This window comes from Clupea harengus, chromosome 24, assembly GCF_900700415.2.
Source record: "Clupea harengus chromosome 24, Ch_v2.0.2, whole genome shotgun sequence".
NCBI classification, from domain to species: domain Eukaryota; kingdom Metazoa; phylum Chordata; class Actinopteri; order Clupeiformes; family Clupeidae; genus Clupea; species Clupea harengus.
The window spans coordinates 4,552,850-4,572,849 of record NC_045175.1 but is presented as its reverse complement, the minus strand read 5'-3'; the positions used below and the strand labels follow the sequence as shown (position 1 = coordinate 4,572,849).

The 20,000-nt window shown below is 47.9% G+C and overlaps 1 protein-coding gene across 2 annotated transcripts in view; it reads left to right on the top strand.

Moving 5' to 3' along the window:
• Positions 1–20,000, top strand: part of neurl1aa (neuralized E3 ubiquitin protein ligase 1Aa) — a 79,304-nt gene that overhangs the window by 34,009 nt on the left and 25,295 nt on the right. For both annotated transcript variants that reach the window (XM_031561907.2, XM_031561908.2), the window contains exons 2-3: positions 4,236–4,489; positions 8,489–8,810. In XM_031561907.2, the coding sequence (XP_031417767.1) occupies positions 4,236–4,489; positions 8,489–8,810 (576 nt within the window). The remainder of the gene's footprint in view (positions 1–4,235; positions 4,490–8,488; positions 8,811–20,000) is intronic.

Here is a 20,000-nt window from a genome sequence, read left to right as displayed (position 1 = left end):
GTGTGTGTGTGTTTAACCATAAGCTGACATCCTGCCCGGATTCCTGGTTCGGTGTTTAAATATACCACCCCCCTCTCTCTCTCTCGCACACACACACACACACACACAAATGAAGATAGGGAAAGGGTTATGGTTGTCAGTTTATGTTGAACCTGCTGGAGCAGAGGCACCTGGAGGGAGCCCCCCTCACACACTCACACACACACACACACACACACACACACACACACACATAGAGGCACCTGGAGGAAGCGAGAGGCTTTGGTGAGACTCATGCTAACTTTGAACCTCTTAGTCTGACCGCCTGCTGGCAAAAGGGTTAGGACATCTTGAGAACCCGCACTCTTGTGCAACGTCATTAAGGGTCACCCCCACGGTCATATTTGTTTCTTCTTGTCCTAAGCATGTATCGAAGCACTGAAGCACACATCCTTATGTCATGCCCTCCGGAATCTTTTTTTTTTTCTTTCTGTCTTTTTGAACATTTTTTTTTTTTTTTTTACGCTTTGTGTGTTCTTTCCTCTCAGTAACCCATCGTTGGTTGCGTCTTCGTGTTTGAATAACGCACAGACGGATCTCGGATGTCGAGACGGAAATAGATGCGATCACTCATGGCTGCTCTGATTGGCTCTTTTTATCGGCCATCGCTCTTTGTGCTCCTTGTCCCGGAGCGCCTCGGGCACCGAGTCTGCTATACCCAAACGAGCACGATGATGATGAGGAGACTTATGTAAGTCTGTCCATTAGCTTTGTACAGTAGAGGTGATGAAGCAGTGGTCGGTGGAGGCGGGGAGAGTTTAGGGTGGGTGGGCTGCAGGGGTTGGAGGCGTGGGGTGGGGGTCCGTGGGGTGGGGGGTCCGTGGGGGGGGGGGGGGGGGGGGGGGGGTTTGTGGGGCTGGTGTGAAGGATGTCCTTTACTCCTGCCCACGCAAGAGGAAGATGCTGTCTTTATGACTGTGAGGTGTGTGTGTGTGTCTGTGTGTGTGTGTGTGTGTGGCTGTCTGTTTGTGTGTGTGTGTGTGTGTTTGTCTAAGTGAGATGTTGAAAAAGACATATCCTTATATGTGTGTGTGTGTGTGTGTGTGTGTGTGTGTGTCTAAGTGAGATGTTGAAAAAGACATATCCTTATATTGTGAGTGTGTTTGTGGGTGTGTGTTGGCAAAAACAAATGATTCCAGTGATGTTTGGTGTAATCCTGCCTCTCCCAGACCCTTGCCAAAACAAAAAAAATAGCAGATCTCCAGAGCAGCTGGTGTGGTGCAGCAGTGGTGTATACCAACTCAAGAGTACCACTTCTACTTCCTCATAAGGTTCAGAGACTACTGCGTGCCGTGGCCTGCAGAGACAGCTCTAGCTGTATTGGGCAAAACACAAAAAGAATGTTAGAAAAAAAAGAACATTTGAAAAATCTGGTCTTGAATACTTGCGAGTGAGCGAGCGAGCGAGTGGGTGAGTGAGCAAGCAAGGGAGCGTTGCTAAGAAACGTAGGATCGCACTTAACTTCCATATCCGTGCCGACATCTGCACCACCAACATGGTGACTGTGGCTCCCAATCTGGCCATGGACAGGAGAGCATGTGGGCCATAGACACAATGGACACCTCCCTGTAGACTCCCCCCCCTGATACAGTGTGTGTGTGTGTGTGTGTGTGTGTGTGTGTGTGTGTGTGTGTGTGTGTGTGTGTGTGTGTTGTGTGTGTGTGTGTGTGTGTGTGTGTCTGTGTGTGTGTGTGTGTGTGTGTGTGTGTGTGGGGGGGGGGGTGGATAGGGATTGTCATTTCTTCTCCTCCTTCTGTCCTTCGTTTCTTTTTTGTTGTTAATACCCTCCTTTCTTTCATGTTTTTTTTTTTTTTTTGCTTTTCAGAAGGAGGGATAGATTGCCAGCGGTCCCCTCCCTCGCAGTTGTTCTCTATTGTGTGAAACCTTTTGAAAATCCTGAGTGAGTGTAGGGCCTGTGAGTAGACACACACACACACACACACACACACACACACACACACACACACACACACACACACACACAAACACACAAATAAACAAATAAAACCAGGTGGGGAAAGAATAAAGTATTACATTCATGAGTGTATGTGGACTCTAGGAGCTGATACACACACACACACAGACACAGACACACAAGCAAATAAATAAATACATTCCATTTGAAAGATAAATAAATAAATAAACAGCAGCAGTAGTCATCTCTCACCAGAGTATCCCACCCAGCATCCTTGTTCTCCCCGTTATCAGCCTCACGCAGGAAGACGAGGAAGACGAGGACACAGCCCTCAAACGAACCCTCTATCCCCCCCCCCCACACCCCACCTCCACTCTCCCCCAGCAGCATGGCAGTGGGGTGCGATGGGGGTGGGGGGGGTGGCGTAATGGCCGACTCATCACCTTAAAATGTAATGAAGGCGAGCTCCCTGCGCTCGCTCTCTCTCTGTGCTCGCCTCGCTCGCCTGACGTCTTTATTGCCCCCTGTGAAAAGAAGGGAGGGGAGGAGGCCATTGTTCCCCCCTTCCCCCTCCCCTCCCCTCAAGGCTGCGATGAAAGACTAGGAGTAATGTCACACGTTATCCAGACAAGACTGGCTGTAGCTTCTGTCATCACATGCCAGGTTGTGGGGGTGGGCTCATGCTTGCACCTTCCAACTGTAAATCTTGTAATTCACGTTAAATCCGGTTTGGGGGGGGGTTTGGAAAGACACCAAGCACTCACATATAAGTCCTTATAGAGAATTTTTTGGGTTTTACCCCATGTGCAATACAACTTAATGCTATGCATGTATGTATTGTGTCTCTGTGTGTGTGTGTGTGTGTGTTTGTGTGTGTGTGTATGTGTGTGTGTGTGTATGTGTGTATGAGTGTGTGTGTGTGTGTGTGTGTGTGTGTGTGTGTGTGTGTGTGTGTGTGTGTGTGTGTGTGTGTGTGTGTGTGTGTGTGTGTGTGTGTGTGTGTGTGTGTGTGTGTGTGTGTGTGTACTTTTTGGAAGCTGTTGCTGATGCACCGCAAACACATAGAGGAACAAATAGCGCTTAGCCACTCCTTAGCATTAGCTTCGGGGCTAGTGTCGCCACAGCTCCACCATTAGCCATGCTCTCTCCATTCAGAACTCACCTGATACCGGATGACAAACCGCCCAAACCGCTAACTGGTCGGAAAGGCAGCAGGCATATAGGTCAGACCTCCCCCACGAGCCTGTCCTGGTTTGATGAAGTGGTATTGATTCTGGGAATGGAGGCCATTGGAGGGCACAGCATGGGGGGGTTGGGAGCGTGACTGGGGGAGTGCGGGCGCTCTAGGGGTGCACTCGGCTTCGTGTGGCATAACCAAAATGGGAACAGCGGTGGCTGAGATACCATGTTTGGAGGTAGACCCAGCTGTTCCACCAGCCAGGGATAATCTGGGCCAAGCTTCGGGGGGTTCCGTTTTTCCGCAGCATTCAAATTCACGCCCCTGCAGCGAATGAAGACTCAGAACATTTGAATGTATTATCGAATGTGATTTAGGTGTAACTTAATTTGATCTGAACTAACGTGATCTAATTTATTATTATCTTCGCTGAAATGACATATTGAAGGTTAATCACAACTAACTTGAACGATATGAACTACTAGGATCGAGTTTGTCATGATCCTCACTGAAACCAATAGAAAAAGGTTTGAAAAAGAAATACTTTAACTGGAGGAATGTTAGTTAATATTGGAGGCGGTGATCAGTATCCAGTTAATAGTACTATTCATAGTAGGGCCATGATCCAAGAGATCTCTAGATTGATCTCTAGTGTTGTGTAGCTGCTTCTAATCATGTTCTTTCTCTCTCTCTCTCTCTCTCCTTCCTTTGCATTTATCCTTACATTTCATTCTTTCGCTACCTCTACCTGCATCTCTCCTCCTTTGTCACCCTATTCTTCCCTCTCCCCTGCCTATCTTTTCTTTCTTTCTTTGTCTTTCATTCTTTCCTTCAATCTCCCTTTCTCTCTCCTCGTCTCTCCCTCCTCCTCTCCCTTCCTCCCTCCCTCTCTATCTCTCTCTCTCCCTCCCTCCCTCCCTCTCTTTCTCTCCCTCCCTCTCTCCCTCTCTTTCTCTCTCTCTCTCTCTCACTCCCTCTCTCCCTCTCTTTCTCTCTCCTCGTCTCTCCCTCCCTCTCTCTCTCTCTCCCTCTCTCTCTCTCCCTCCTCCTCTCCTCGTCTCTCCCTCCTCCTCCTCCTCCTCCTCCTCCTCCTCTCCCTCTCAGACTCCTTTAGCGGTCCCTTCCCGCCGACGGCGCACCGGTGCCACCACAAGTCCAAGCGCTGCCTGCCGCTTCACCAGTGCGGTGGGGCGGTGCCGGCGCTGCCCGTCAGCCCGCTGCTCTTCCACCCCAGCGCCAAGGGCTCGCAGATCCTCATGGACCTGGCACAGAGGGCCGTCAAGCGCCAGGCCAGCTTCTGCAACGCCATCACCTTCAGCAACCGGCCCATAGGGCTCTACGAGCAGGTCCGCCTCAAGGTAGGTGGAGGACAACGTGTGTGTGTGTGTGTGTGTGGCCCAGTACACCGTGAAGCGCCAGGCCCGGTTTTGCAATGCAATCACCTTCAGAAACCGCCCCATAGCGCTCTGTGAGCCAATCTGCCTCCAGGTGCAATTTCTTTGCGTGTGTGTGTGCGTGCGTGTGTGTGTGCGTGCGTGTGTGCGTGCGTGTGTGTGTGTGTGCGTGTGTGGTGAAATCCACCACCAAGTGGCAGGTCAGCTGTGGCAATGACATCCCCTTCAGAAACCAGCCCATAGCGCAGCAGCTGTGTGTCTGTGTCACTGTGTGTGTGTGTGTGTGTGTGTGTGTGTGTGTGGATGGTCTGCCTGCAGCAACCGGATCATAGTCGTCTATGTGCAGGTCTGCCTACAGGTTCCCTGCAGCCGTGTGTGTGTGTTTGTGTGAATGAGTAGGCTTCACTTCACTCACAGTGGATGCTGAAATACACAGACAATTTAAAGGTTGTTGCAACACCACATCTAAGTACCTAATTAATTTCTTATATATAGTATTATACATTTGATTTAAAAGCACCTTTCATGACACCCAAGGTACCTTCATATGTACAACGAACTATAAAAAGTAATATAACAACAATAATAATAGAGGAAGTTTTTTCTTTTAATTAAAGGGTGCACAATTAGCCTACTGAAGTCACATGACACGGCGGGTGCTGAGCTGTTGACCACAGGGACAGCCTGGCCGAGGGCGAGAGTCTTGGTTAGCGTGTTAGCGTGTCTGGTTAGCGTGTCTGGTTAGCGTGTTAGCGTGTCTGGTTAGCGTGTCTGGTTAGCGTGTCTGGTTAGCGTGTTAGCGTGTCTGGTTAGCGTGTCTGCAACAGGCTGATAATGAGGGAGGAGATGCAAACAGTCTGGCTCAGGAAGCACGGAGAGCGGCAGCAGCAGCAGCAGCAGCAGGGTCATTGTTTGTACCTGCCCAAAGATGATGGGGATGACATTTCCCCTTTGAGCGCCCACTGCCATCCACACCCTCGATGTGGCGCCCACAAACCCGACCTAGGCATCCTAGCCTCCCCAGTGCGCGGAGGTGGACAATGTCCGATTCCAAGATTGACAGTTGTGTTTAAAATTCAGCCGAGAATAGTAGCTGCATATTGTAGGACCTTCATGACACCAGCAGTCTGAACTTAGCCATGACTGCAGCAGACATTCGCAGGAAGTACACCAGAGTTATTCTAAGATTTACACACATATCATGTTAAGGACATGTTAATATGGTCCGGTATGTACTTACTGAAGTACTTGAGACTACATGAAATGAAGTAGAAGTCTATGACGGCGGCCATGCCATGTGTCTCTGGCGTGCTGTGTGTAGACATCAAGGCTGTGGTGTTGTACATGTGGAGGATGTGGTGCTGTACACACACAGGAGCTGTTATCTACGTGACAGACAGCAACGCCCCAACTTGCTCCTCGTCACACACCCACTCTCACGGCTCTGTCATCTCGCTCTCTCTTTCACTGACAGATGATGTACATGCACGCACACCCACACACACACACACTCTCTCTCTCTCTCTTTCTCTCCCTCTCTTTCTATTTCCCTCATCTTGTCTCTCTAACTTGGTCTCTCTATCTCTGTTTATCTCTGACTCCCTTTCCCTAACACACACACACACACACACACACACACACACACACACACACACACACACACACACACACACACCGTTTGTCCTTCTCTCTTTGATATGCTCTCTCTGTCTCTGTTTTCCTCTAAGTCTCCCAGCTAAATACACACACACACACACACACACACACACACACACACACACACACACACACACACACACACACACCGTTTGTCCTTCTCTCTTTGATATGCTCTCTCTGTCTCTGTTTTCCTCTGTCTCCCAGCTAAATACAGACACACACACACACACACACACACAAACACACTTGCACGCACACAAAATCCCTTTAATGAGATTTTGCAGGTAAATCCTGCCATGTGTGTGTGTGTGTGTCACCTCCCCCTCTGTGTCGTGCATGTTCCTGTCTTGTCCCTAAAGGAGCTTAGCAAGTTTCCACACATCAAGCCAGACAGACAGCCAGTCTACACTATGCGAGCGCAGGGTAAACACACACCTGAAGGAGACACAGCAGCGACGCTCGCTGCTCTCACTGTATCAGTCACTGACGCACTTACACTCACACACTGACTCTAACCTTCACACACACTCACTTACACACACTCACTCTCACGCACACACTCACTCACACACACTCACTCTCACGCACACACTCACACACTTACTCTCACGCACAGACTCTAACCTTCACACGCTCTCTCAGTTACTCTCACACTCGCATACACTCGCTTAGCTACTCACTCACACACTCACACACTCACTCACACACTCACTCACTCACTCACTCACTCACAGACACACACACGCACACACACACACACACTCATTCACTCACTCACTCACTTACTCACTAACAGACACACACACACACACACACACACACACACACACACACACACACACACACACACACACACACTCACTCAGTTACTCACACACTCACACACACACACACTCACTCACACACACACACACACACACACACACACACTCAATCACACACTCACACACTCACTCAGTTACACTCACACCACTCACTCATTCCCGCACATATTCACTCATTCACCCTCTCACTCTCCCTCATTCCCTTGCTGTCATACCCACCCCCTCATGTGTCCTGTTGTCATGCATACTGTTTGTCCATACAAGCACCACCTACACACTGTATGTATCCACTGGAGTTACGTAGAAAACAGGTCAGCGACAAAATATAAAGACAGAAATAAAAGACGTTCATGAACTTTTGCTTGTCCTCTGAGCTATCTCTTAGCTCTTTCAGTCCTTCTCCATTTGAACTCTTGTTCAGTTATTTTTTTTATGTAAATGACATAGTAACTGAACTGTCTAAAACAAGTCTAACAAGATCAGCCTAGCAAGACCAGTCCTGTAGCAAACAAACCGTGCAGTCATAGGGTACCAGAGGCCAGACTCCACAATCTCAATTTATAAGTACAACAGAACCTCTCTGTTGTCTGTTAGAGTTTAATAGAATGAGCACAGAATGACTGGGCCTTAAAACAGTCTGCAAAACTGATTCTGAATTGTGGGCTGGTCTGCTCAGCTCTCTATTGTCTTAGTCATGTGCAAGTCAAGTCAGCTTTTATTGTCATTTCTGCATTTCTGTTTGCTGTCATACAAACAGGAGAATGAGATTAGTTTCTCGAGAACCACAGTGCAACACAGAACACAAACAAAAAAACACAGACACAATTTTAATATAAAATAGACTATTTTAGTTTAGGATGGAAAGCAGAGATTGTGTGTAAAACAAGATGTGGATCAACTCTCATATGCTTTGCCTCCCTCTTCATTAATTGGACACGACAGGGTCAGAATTTAGATGTTGATACAGTTTACTGTAGAGAGCTTCTGAATTTGACTACTCGCCTGTCGGGTTGGTGTTCACTGCTGGAAAAGAGGTTGGCAGCCCGATCAAAATGGCTTCAGGTCTTTGGTTCATCCAAGCAGGGTCTAGTCAGTTTTATTAATTTGTCATCTTTTGATAACAACTGGTAAAGCTAACTAGTCTATGAAGGATACAACTAACTAGTCTCTGATAAAAGTGACTGATGAGACTTAGTGGTCCACTGATGATAAAACTGACAAAAGGTCTGAAGCCTTTGTAAATGGTTGTGAAAAGGTTTGCTACTGCATGGTTGGAATGAAAACCTTCTCCATCTGCCATCAGTCAGACTTGGATAAGACTGACCCATTTATCAAAAGACTGGCATTCTCTGTGTTCCTGTCTGTTCCAGTTTACAACCGCGGAACAGCTGACAATTACAGGTCTCTGAGGCAGCCATGTTAGACTGCTAACGCTAACGCTAATGCTAATGCTAATGACAGTCTGTTCCTCCAATGGCAGATCACCAAGAAGCAGAGCTGCTGGAGCGGAGCTCTGCGTCTGGGCTTCACCTCCAAAGATCCGTCGCGCATTAACCCGGACAGCCTGCCCAAGTACGCCTGCCCGGACCTGGTGTCGCAGAGCGGCTTCTGGGCCAAGGCGCTGCCCGAGGAGTTCGCCAACGAGGGCAGCGTCATCGCCTTCTGGGTGGACAAGAAGGGCCGCGTCTTCTACCGCATCAACGAGTCCAGCCCCATGCTGTTCTTCAGCGGGGTGCGCACCACTGAGCCACTCTGGGCCCTCATTGACGTCTATGGTCTCACCCGCGGGGTGCAGCTGCTGGGTGAGTTAGCAGGAAGGGCTGGCGGCTAACTGGTGTAACAAAATGGCTGCCTTTGATGTAGAGCCAGAATGGAGGGCTCAGATGTGTTTGCTGTTTTGAGAGCTGCTATTGATAAGTAAATAGCCAATATTCAGTGCTACTGAATGAGTTGGGGTTTTGTGTTCTCATATCAGCAGCAGGGTTTTCACAAGAATTTTTCTTTGCTGGTCCAGGGTTCGGAAATAATTTATTTTACCGACAAATTCGAACCTTACCGAGCATGTTTCACCAACAATCTATGTTACGCAAACGCAAATATAATGTAGTCTATATATTGTACACCTAGGTTGACAAAAGAATGACAACGTCTTCAAATCAGTTCAACTGTTACCAGGATGTCATCCTAGGATGGGCATTTCGATTTAGGGTGGGCAACTAAATTCAACGTTAATAAATGTCCAAGTCCCTCCCATCTGCCACAGTGTAGGCTGAAGCTGCAACGTCACAGCATGATAGTGATCGACACCACTTTATTCTACATAGATATGAAGCTTAAGAACTATAGATAAAAAAAACTGACAGAAAAAAGACAGAAACCCAAAGTTTAACTTTTAAACGCACACTTTTCATGCATTCTAAGATGAAAATGACTACAGAAATGCATTATTCTATAATGCTATATCATTTGTTGTTATACCAGATATACCACATTTGTCGACATCAGCAAAACGTGGTTTAGGCGGACATAACTACCCCAGTGACGTGAATAAGCCTTCTTACCTTAAGGCATATTGACAACAATAACAAAAAACGAATTATCCCGCCAGCAGGATATAGACCCTAGAGGGTTAAGGTTACTGGCATTTACAGTCACATTACAAGCTGTCTAACAAACCCAGAGTACTGCTGATGTTTCCGATAGATTACCCCCTTCCTCGTAGAAATAGAACAATTTGATGAACTAATCACCATGATGTGTCTGATGATCAAAATAAGATTTTCGATTTATTGCCATGAGTCTCAGACTGAAGCCTCGGGGAGAAGGAAACGTGATTGGATAAAATCCAATTTCCCAGGTCTAATGGGAGTAGGAAGTGATTAGATTTTGTGAGTCATATTAATCAATAAAATAAGATATAGATCATTATTGATTGATTTGCGTTGGTTAAATTGTCATTTTTAAGGATACGTTTTATCTTTTGAATGAACATTATTACCAGACAATTTGTTCGTTCTGTGGCTATTTGTCGTCTTTTTTTATTTATTTTTTTTTAATGTGGTTCATTTTATACAACTGGTAATTACCAGCTAACGGAAACCCTGATCAGCAGGATGGGTTTTTGCTTTAGATTTTGAAAGGCTAGGTTATGGTAACTGCTTTTGGATTTACCAGCAGTGCTTTGGTTATTATGATGTAAGATCATGAGATTATTGTGCATCGCCAACCCTGTTTTACAAATCATATCTATGTAAATTCATGGATGTTTTCCACACACACTCTCTCACACACACACTCTCACACACACACACACACACACACACACACACACACACACTGTCACGCAAAAACAAGCACACATACATAGGCGCTCACACAGATCACGACTGGCCTGTGACCCGTGCCGGTTGCGTAGCTGCACTGTTGTATTCTCACTGTTGTGGGCCGGCGCCTGGCATTCCAGGAGGCACCCCGGCTTTGCGTGGCATGTGGCACTCCGGGCTTTGATGTGTGCCAGGGGGGGGGTGCGGTGGATGTCTCTGAGCTCGTGGAGGAGGTGGGGTTTGGGAGGGGTGGGGAGTGGGGTGGGGTGGAGGGGGTATTAAGCCTGTCTGTCATCCTCTCTGAACCTTTAAATATAGAACAGGGTCACATGTGCTAAAGATAGCACCATTTATCCTAATTGTCCATCGTGCCAATTGACAGATGCCTTGTGCTCTCGCCTTCTCTCTCTCTCTCTCTCTCTCTCTCTCTCTCTCTCTCTCTCTCTCTCTCTCTCTCTCTTTCTCTATCTCTCATTCTCTCTCTTTCTCACTCTCTCTCTCTCTCTTTCTCTCTCTCTCTCTTTCTGTCCTGCTATCTGCAGTAGGGATGTTTTTGTGTGGCCCCCTATTAAGTGTGTGGGGGAGGGTGGACTGGAGAAGGAGAGAGAGAGAGAGAGAGAGAGAGAGAGAGAGAGAGAGAGAGAGAGAGAGAGAGAGGTAAAGAGAGTGAGGGTGATAGTAAGAAAGTGTAACATTATCATAAACTGTCTGCTCTCGCGTGCAGAGGCGATGACACACATCAGGGCGAAGCTCTTTATTCCTCGACAGCCCCAAATTGGTGTCACAGGCTACCCGGCGGGCGGGGGGTGGGGTAAGGGGACTGGGGTTAGGGGGCGGGGGGAATTGTCCTCGTCTGTGCCAACGGCCCCTGAGACAACGCTCCGGCGTGACAGGCATCAAACCCAGAGATGGCAGCAAGATTCTCACACCAACCCCAGAGTAGGGTAAGAGAGGAGAGGAGAGGAGAGGAGAGGAGGGGAGGGGAGGGGAGGGGAGCGGAGAGGAGAGGAGAGGAGGGGAGAGGAGAGGAGAGGAAAGGAAAGGAAAGGAGAGGAGAGGAGAGGAGGGGAGGGGAGAGGAGAGGAGAGGAGAGGAGAGGAGAGGAGAGGAGAGGAGAGGAGAGGAGAGGAGAGGAGGGGAGAGGAGAGGAGGGGAGAGGAGGAGAGGGGGAGACAACATGAAAAGCTACCCACTGGCAGTGAAAATAGGCCGTCCTCTCTTGTCCACCTCGTAGATGAGCTATTTCACCCACCTCGACTGCATGTAATTGCGTGTGTTTGGTGTGTGTGTGTGTCAGTGTGTGTATGCAATGTTTATATGTGTGTGTGTGTGTGTGTGTGTGTGTGTGTGTGTGTGTGTGTGTGAGAGAGAGAGTCTGTGTGTGCATGCAATGCTTATGTGTGTGTGTGTGTGTGTGTGTGTGTGTGTGTGTGTGTGTGTGTGTGAGTGTGTGTGTGTGTCTGTGTGTGTGTGTGAGAACCTTACCAGTGAAAGAGGAGAGGCGGGACAATCAGGCTATGTGCTCGTCCCAGTAGCCCTCTCAGCCAGTGTTAAGTCAGCCTCCATGCCCTACATGTGGGCCTTGCGTCCGGAGGACTGTGCAGCTCTTACGCTCCTCATCCCTAGGCGCCCGCCTACCGATATCTGCCGTCTTCAGCTGCTGCCATAAAAAACTGAGCTGCGTTGTGCTGTCAGCCCTATGGTCGAATCAATAGCCTATGAATGAGAAACACATGGGGTGGTGTAGGCCAGGTCTATATGTGAGACCTGAGACGGCCGGGTTTTAAATGGCGTGGTCTATCCACACTGTGTCATTTGTTTTTGCACCAAAAGAGACGGCGTAAAATCTGGTTAAGGCCCCATGCGGAGAAAGGCATTTACACACACACACACACACACACACACACACACACACACACACACACACACACACACACACACACACACACACACACACACACACACACACACACACACACACAAGCATATACACATATACACACATACACACATGCACATATTCAAGGATATGCACATTTCACAGATTCGTCATTTCAAATGTGGACTCTGAGTAAACAGTACGTATTTTTGTATAGACAGACATTCAAGTGTGCAAACACACATTATCAAGGACACAAGCATATGTGTTCAAGTATATTCAAGTACACATGTACAGAAAGACACACACAGTCGCACACATATTCAAGCATGCTCATTCAGTCACACACACACACACACACACACACACACTCACACACACACACAGGCACTCCCTCACTACATACAGAAGGCCCCACACTTTCTGTGGAGATCACGCACGCTATCTGTCGGAGCGGATGAAGTGGCTTTTGTTCCCCCTTATGGCTTGTATGGCCCGCGTGCCGGCCGTAAATGTCATGTAATGGCCGCGCCGCGCCCCCTTGTCAGGACCGTTTTGCCGTGCTGCGGTCGCTCTGTCTCGCCTGGTTGCTAGGAGGAACACTGAACATCCTCCTCTTTCTGCCTAGAGGTACCAGGAGTGTTGGAGGCAGAAGGGGGGATTGGCAGCGTCTTCTACATAGAGATAAATGTGTGTGTGTGTGTGTGTGTGTGTGTGTGTGTGTGTGTGTGTGTGTGTGTGTGTGTGTGTGTGTGTGTGTGTGTGTTTCAATACCCTGAACAAAGAACAGAAAAAAAGCAGAATACTACAAAAAGAATACAGATCATGCTAAGATAATATGACCAATCCAGACTGGGACAGTTTGATTGTGTGTGTGTGTGTGTGTGTGTGTGTGTGTGTGTGTGTGTGTGTGTGTGTGTGTGTGTGTGTGTGTGTGTGTGTGTGTGTGTGTGTGTGTGTGTGTGTGTGTGTGTGTATGTATGTCTGTGCATGTGTCAACACTTAGCTGTGGCTTCCTCTGCCAAGGTAGGAAAGGCTACTTTTGTGAGCTGGCTAAGGAACAGGAAACGTCACTTGAGGTTAAGCTGCAGGCGGAATTGTCGTTTGTTATTTTCGACTCCCAGGTCGGGTTGTTTACGGGTTCAAAGAGTTCGCCGCCATTAAATATAGATATTGCTTAGGTGTGTAGAGCGATCCCTAAATCATTTTAGTTTGTGTGCGTGCGTGTGTGTGTGTGTGTGTGTGTGTGTGTGTGAGTGTGTATGTGTATGTATTCATCTCTTTGTATTTGAGCTTGCATGTTCAAATGGTAGGCCAGAACAGTCTAAGTTCACCTGTGGCACAAGTTAAAGAACAGAATATTAACATCTTTTACCCGACCTCCATGCCTCCTCCTCTTCCTCAGTGAAGAAGAAGCTCAGCGGGGCTTTAGAAGGCTTTAGAAACCTCATCGTCATCATAACACCATGAAGGCCCCACTCCACCGAGGGCCGCGGTCATAAACACCTATCTCCTCATCGTCATCATAAAACCATGCAGGGCCCCCCGCAGTCCTGTGGTAGTACTGGCAGGATCACATGCTGTGGCTGCAATCCAGCACTGATGCACACACACATACGGATGCATTGAGCGGAGGATGCTAATAGAAGCTCGTAGTAAGGAGCAGTGGAGAGAGAAATACAAAGATGATGAAAGCAGAGAGATGGTGGCCGTTAAAATAGTGTGATGTAGGATGAATAACACACACAAACACACACACACGCACGCACACACACACACACACACACGCACAGACACACACATACACACAGACACACACAACGAGAAGTGTGCTCAGATGTGTGCTCTGAATGGTGTTACCTGGGTCAGTTAGACAAAACTGGGGCGAGTTCCAACCCCAAATGACTCCAAATGATTTCCAAAGAGTGTGATTTTCCGTTCCAGCTGTTTTTGGCCATGTTTAAACTCGCCTGGTTCTGATGCTTGCGATAACCATGAGTCTATGCACTGATTTTGAAACACACACACACACACACACACACACACACACACACACACACACACACACACACACAGTCACACACACAGTCACAACATGTGCCATTGTGTCTGGTCCCCGTTTATTCAAAAGCAGTACCTGGAGCAAGTTAGAGCAAGCTTGAAATCACACACAAACATACCCACACGTACACACACACACACGCACACACACACACACTCCTACACACACACCCACACCTACACACACACACACACACACCCACACACACCTACACACAGAGAGAGAGAGAAAGAGAGATTTGTCTCGCTTCCATTCTGTTCACACAAATGGCCTGACTCCTTCTCCCTGGAGCATATTTCATTCCAGTGGGTTACTCCCTATTTCCTCCCCAGCTCTCCCTCCCTCTCGGGCCATTTGTCTTTTTTCCAGGATCACCACCAAATCACCACTTATTGTGGAATGTGGAGGTGTTTTACGAAGGATCAGAGGTAGGATGGATAGAGATGGATGAGAGAGAGAGAAGGAGATGGAGAGTGAGAGAGTGAGGGAGAGAGTAGAGATGTAGAGGGAGAGAGAGGATGAGGGAGAGAGAGACAGAGGGATGAAGGAATGAGCTCAAATGAGTCAGCAGGAGGATGGATAGAGATGGAGGAGTGTTAAGAGAGGAAGGGAGACAAAGGAGGTTTGGTGGATGTTGGCACAAAGAGAGCACAAGAGTAGGTGTGTGTGTGTGTGTGTGTGTGTGTGTGTGAGCGTGTGTGTGTGTGTGTGTGTGTGAGAGAGTCTGTTAGTGTCTGTGTGCTTTGTGGAGATGGAGGGTCAGAACAAATGCTTCACTACTGACAGGCGACACCTTCCACCACCGCCTGTCAGGCAGACAGTACACGTCCTCCTGGAACATACGTCAACACTACTGGAGGAGACGACACGAGGACGCAAGGAGCCAGATGAGGAGACGCGTTTCACCTCTCAAGTCGTCATTTTACATGTCCACAATCGCTCGCAACATAGGGCACCCGTGTGGAAGAGAAGACCTGTCCATCATCGTTAACGGCCCACTGTGTGTGTGTGTGTGAGAGTGTGTGTGTGTGTGTGTGTGTGTGTGAACTCACATCATATACGTGTTTATGTGACAAGGCTATACATGAAAGGGTCCCTTTCCTGACATTTCATGCAGCAGTTAACATGAATGAGCAATTATGGTCTGGAATTGACAGCAGTTATGGAATGAACTCTTTTCAGTTAACTGCTATGTTAGTTCATGTGATAATGTGACCTATTGCGAGGAAATTCATCGAATGAAGTGACGTGTTAGAACACTGGCGAGAGACGGTGAGAAAGGCCGAAGTTGGAAGGAGATTGAGAGAAACAAGAGAAAGAAAAATGGAGATGTAATGGTCAGAGCTGGCGGTTACTGCATGCCAAACCCCTCTGTTTGCTTTCCTTGACTATCGCCTCAAGCTCCTCTACCCACACATTACTCACACTGTCGCTAATGACGACCGGCAGCAATTCACATCGAACACGTTGCGCCAGGCTAATAAACATTAGCGTAATTAGCGGCTCAATGCAGTTGGATAATGAGGGGTTTATTTGAGCTAATAAACCTGGCCAGTGTGGAAAGTTTGGCTGTGATTCCTACTGACTATGCTATGAAGCAGAGGAGGATAAGACACAGTATTGTTGGAATATAAGCAGAGGGGATATATATTGTATATGTAATAATATCTTGTGTATATATCTCATGTGTCTCCATTATTGCAACAGTTTAAATCGGCTGAGGTATTTTTTTTAGATGGTGATGGATGAGTCGGAGAGCAAGAAAGTGAGAAAGGAAAAGATAGAGAGACTGAAAACACATTTGAAAGAGAAAGAGATTGCAACACATTTGCCATCATTCATTTACTTGTGAAATAGTCTGACAATGCAGTTTGATTTGGCCCCTGCTTAACCACTGCAACTGTAATAAGGCCAATCATGGGGTCCGGTAAGTTGAAGGCCGAGACCTCCAACAATAACAGGCCCCGCTGCAGAGAAAAGGACATGTTGAGCAGACGGACAGGAAATATGTTGTGAAGGCTGGGACTCGAGGGTCCCAGCTGTCTCTCTGCTAAGAAATGTCAGAGTGTAAACATGGCTAATGGTTGTTGTTCGGGCAACTGCCTTGCACCTTTGAATAAAATTGAAACAACAGATGTTGCAAAGCTCGAGTCTTTAGCAAACTGAAATGCCATGTCTTTTGTATTTTGTAAAGTGATTTCTGTTTAAAATAATTAGTCTGAATTATTATTAATCGTTGTAGTAGTATAAGAAGTAATCGTCATCATAATAGTTAATAGTAGTAGCAACTGCAGCAGTAGTAGTAGTAATACTACTATTCACATACCTAGTAGTGGTAGTTATAGTAATAGAGCATAATAGGGTTTTTTGTCGTTGTAATAGAGCATGATAGTGTTTTTGTCGGTTTTTTCTGAAGAGTTCTAGGAAAGACTTTTATTGTGACTGGAAACAAATGAGCGCACTGCCAAACTCAACTTGTCCTCCACTGATCCGACGCGTCCTTACATTACTTCACACAATCGCAACATTCCCCCGCGGATTCCCGTGGCCCAGCCCCATGGCCCCTCGTGATTGTCCTAAAATGGACACCGTACCGAGCCAGCCCAGGCGGCGTAGTGTATCTTAAATTTAGGCATGGCACCGCTTGGGCGCCAAGAGCAACACAAGGGTTTATAACGTTCAGATAAACATTTATATGTTTACGCTCGCCTTTAAATAGACACCGAGCGAGTGCATGGCACGTTATTGCGAGACAAGTCTCTCACATTGTCTTCTCATCGGGCTGTGAAGATATCACATTAATCGGGGGGAGTCAAGTGGAATTGGGGGGGGGGGTCTATATGTAAGAATTTAATCTCAACACAAGTTCTGATGACACCTCCCGCAGCTAAACTATGGTTTTAGGTGAGATAATGCTCTGCACACACACACACACACACACACACACACACCCCCCACAACACACACACACACACACACATACACACACACACACACACACACACACACCCCACACATAGACACCCCTTGAAGTATAATTGAATGACGCAACTTAGCTTTTCGCCTCCAGAGCAAAATCATGAGGTATGTCCCCTGCTTGGCTCACAGATATGTCACACGCTAGTCAGCGGGTGATGCACTCTGCTAAATAATTAATAATAGTTATTATTATTTCAGGGTAGAGTTTGGACATTTGAATGGGAGAGGGAGCAAACAGCAGGAACTAAAACAGGAGATGGCGGCAGGAGGGAGTGGAGGTTTATTCTAAGAACCTCAGGAAGGAGTCGCTAATTCGGAGGCTAGTCCAAGAATGGGAGTGATGTGATTGATGTAGACTTGGCGCTGTTTTTTTTTTTGGGGAGCTTTTATTTTATATGAGGACGGCCCGAGGGAGTAAGGGGTGGAGGGAGGGGGGGAGGCTTTTAGTGACTTACAGAGCATTTGCCAGGCTTTTGTTGTACCCATGTGTCGCAGTCACCTGCGCACTGCTCTTTCCAAAAGCTGGGGTCAAATCAGCCACATGGCGTGGTGCCAAGGCGCACAACGCCATCCCCTGATGCCCTGTACACACTCACACACACACACACACACACTCACTCTCTCTCTCTCTCTCTCTCTCTCTCACACACACACACACACACACACACACACACACACACACACACACACACACACACACACAAACACTCACACACACTCTCATTTCGCACACACACACACACACTCACACACACACACACACACACACACACACACACACACACACTCACACTCACACACACTCTCATTTCAAACACACACACGCACACTCACACACACTCTCATTTCAAACACACACACACACGCACACACACTCCCTGTCTCCTTTTACTCTGCTTCTTCCTTTCTCCCGTTTCCCTCTCTCCCTCTCTCTGTTCATATCCCTTCCAGTCAGATTCCCCCCTTCAGCTGTGCTGTCCTTTCTAAAGTGCACTCTGATGCGGACCACCCCTCCACACACACACACACACACACACACACACACACACACATACTCACACATACCGCTCCCTCTCCTCCCTCTTTTTCCCTCCTCTCTTTCTCTTTTTTTCATCTCCCTGTCCTCCCAGGCTTTTACATTAGATGAGCTCCTGAGAGGCGGTGGATAAAGGCAAGCTCTCGCTCGCTCACACACACACTCACACACACTCACACACACACACACATACACACACACACGAGAGAAGAGGACTTACACAAATCCTTCTTTCGCTGGAGAGCCCTGACCTTGGCCTGTGTGAGGCTCCGTGCTCAGCCAGAAAAGCTAGAAAAGCCAGCTTTCTCCTCAGCTCCACACCACCATGTATGGCCATCTCCGAGAGGCGCCCCCCGGCACACTGTGATTTCGGTTAAAAACGGTGGGACCAGGGTGGGGGTGTTTAAACAGAACCCCCCCACCACCACCATGTTTTATTTGGGCTTATTTTAGCCCCAACAGCTGCTGTGTTTGGCACAGAATTAAAAACATTCAATTTTTTTTACTTTCTTTCTTTTCAGAGAGAGGATTTGGGGTGTTTGTTAGTAAGTGTGTGTGTGTGTGTTTGTGTGTGAGTGTGTGTGTGTGTGTGAGAGTACACTAATGTGCAGCTGTCTCATTCGTGGAAGCACTTCTGTCGCCCCAGTTTGAACAGGGACAGATTCAAATTCTGAGCAGAGAAAGCATCACCCCCGCCACACCACACACACACACACACACACACACACACACACACACACACACACACACACACACCACCACCACCATCACCTCTCTTTCCTTTCAACTGCATTTTAATCTGCATCCAGCCATTGAGCACGCAGCTGGACCGGGCCTTCTCCGTGCGGGACCAATCACAGGGCAGGGGAAGGGGGTCGGCGGAGGAGGCAGGTGCACGATAATTAGGGGGCTGCAGCTGGTGCCGATCACACACTCTCTGCCCGCGTCTCCCTGGCACGGTGAACCCCACGCTGCCCCCTCTCGTCCTCTCCTCCTCTGTATCCCTCTCTCTCTCTTTCTTTCTTCTTTCTCTCTGTCTCTTTGTTTTTCTCTCTCTCTCTCTCTCTCTTTCTTTCTTCTTTCTCTTTGTTTTTATCTGTGTGTGTCTCTCTCTCTCTCTCTTTCTCTCTCTCTGTGTTTCTCTCTCTCCATTTTCTTCCCCCTCTATGTCCTCAAGGCAACCTCATTCATGCACACAAAAAAACTGGGGTGTCAATGGCTCCCTCCGGCCCCGGTTTGTTCGTTTTGTTCATTTTGTTTGTTTTCCTTCTTTTTTTTTTTTATTCTTCCTTCCGAGCGAGGTCATGAACACTGCAGTGGGCTTTGGACGCCATTGTTGATCTCTGGCAAACGCTGTCGCAAGCCCAAGCCGCTCATTACCAGGCAGACAAGAAGAAATCTGGAGGCCATTCAGAATCAAACCTGGGCCTATTCAGAAAGCTTCTTTTTTGGTGTGTGTGTGTGTGTGCGTGTGTGTGTGTGTGAGAGGGTGGGTGGGTGGGGGGGGAGTGGGAGGTTGACACACGGTCGGGGTGATTTGATGAAGGACCCAAGGACACTGCCCAACCGATTTTTGCGGGTCAAGGTGAAATTGAATCGAAGCCAGCCGATTGAAATTGCATTTATTTGTGCCATTTTTGTTTCTTCCATCGCTCACAACGGGCAATCAGCCTTCAGATTGTCTGAGTCTCCTGCCACAGGCCCGTCATTCAC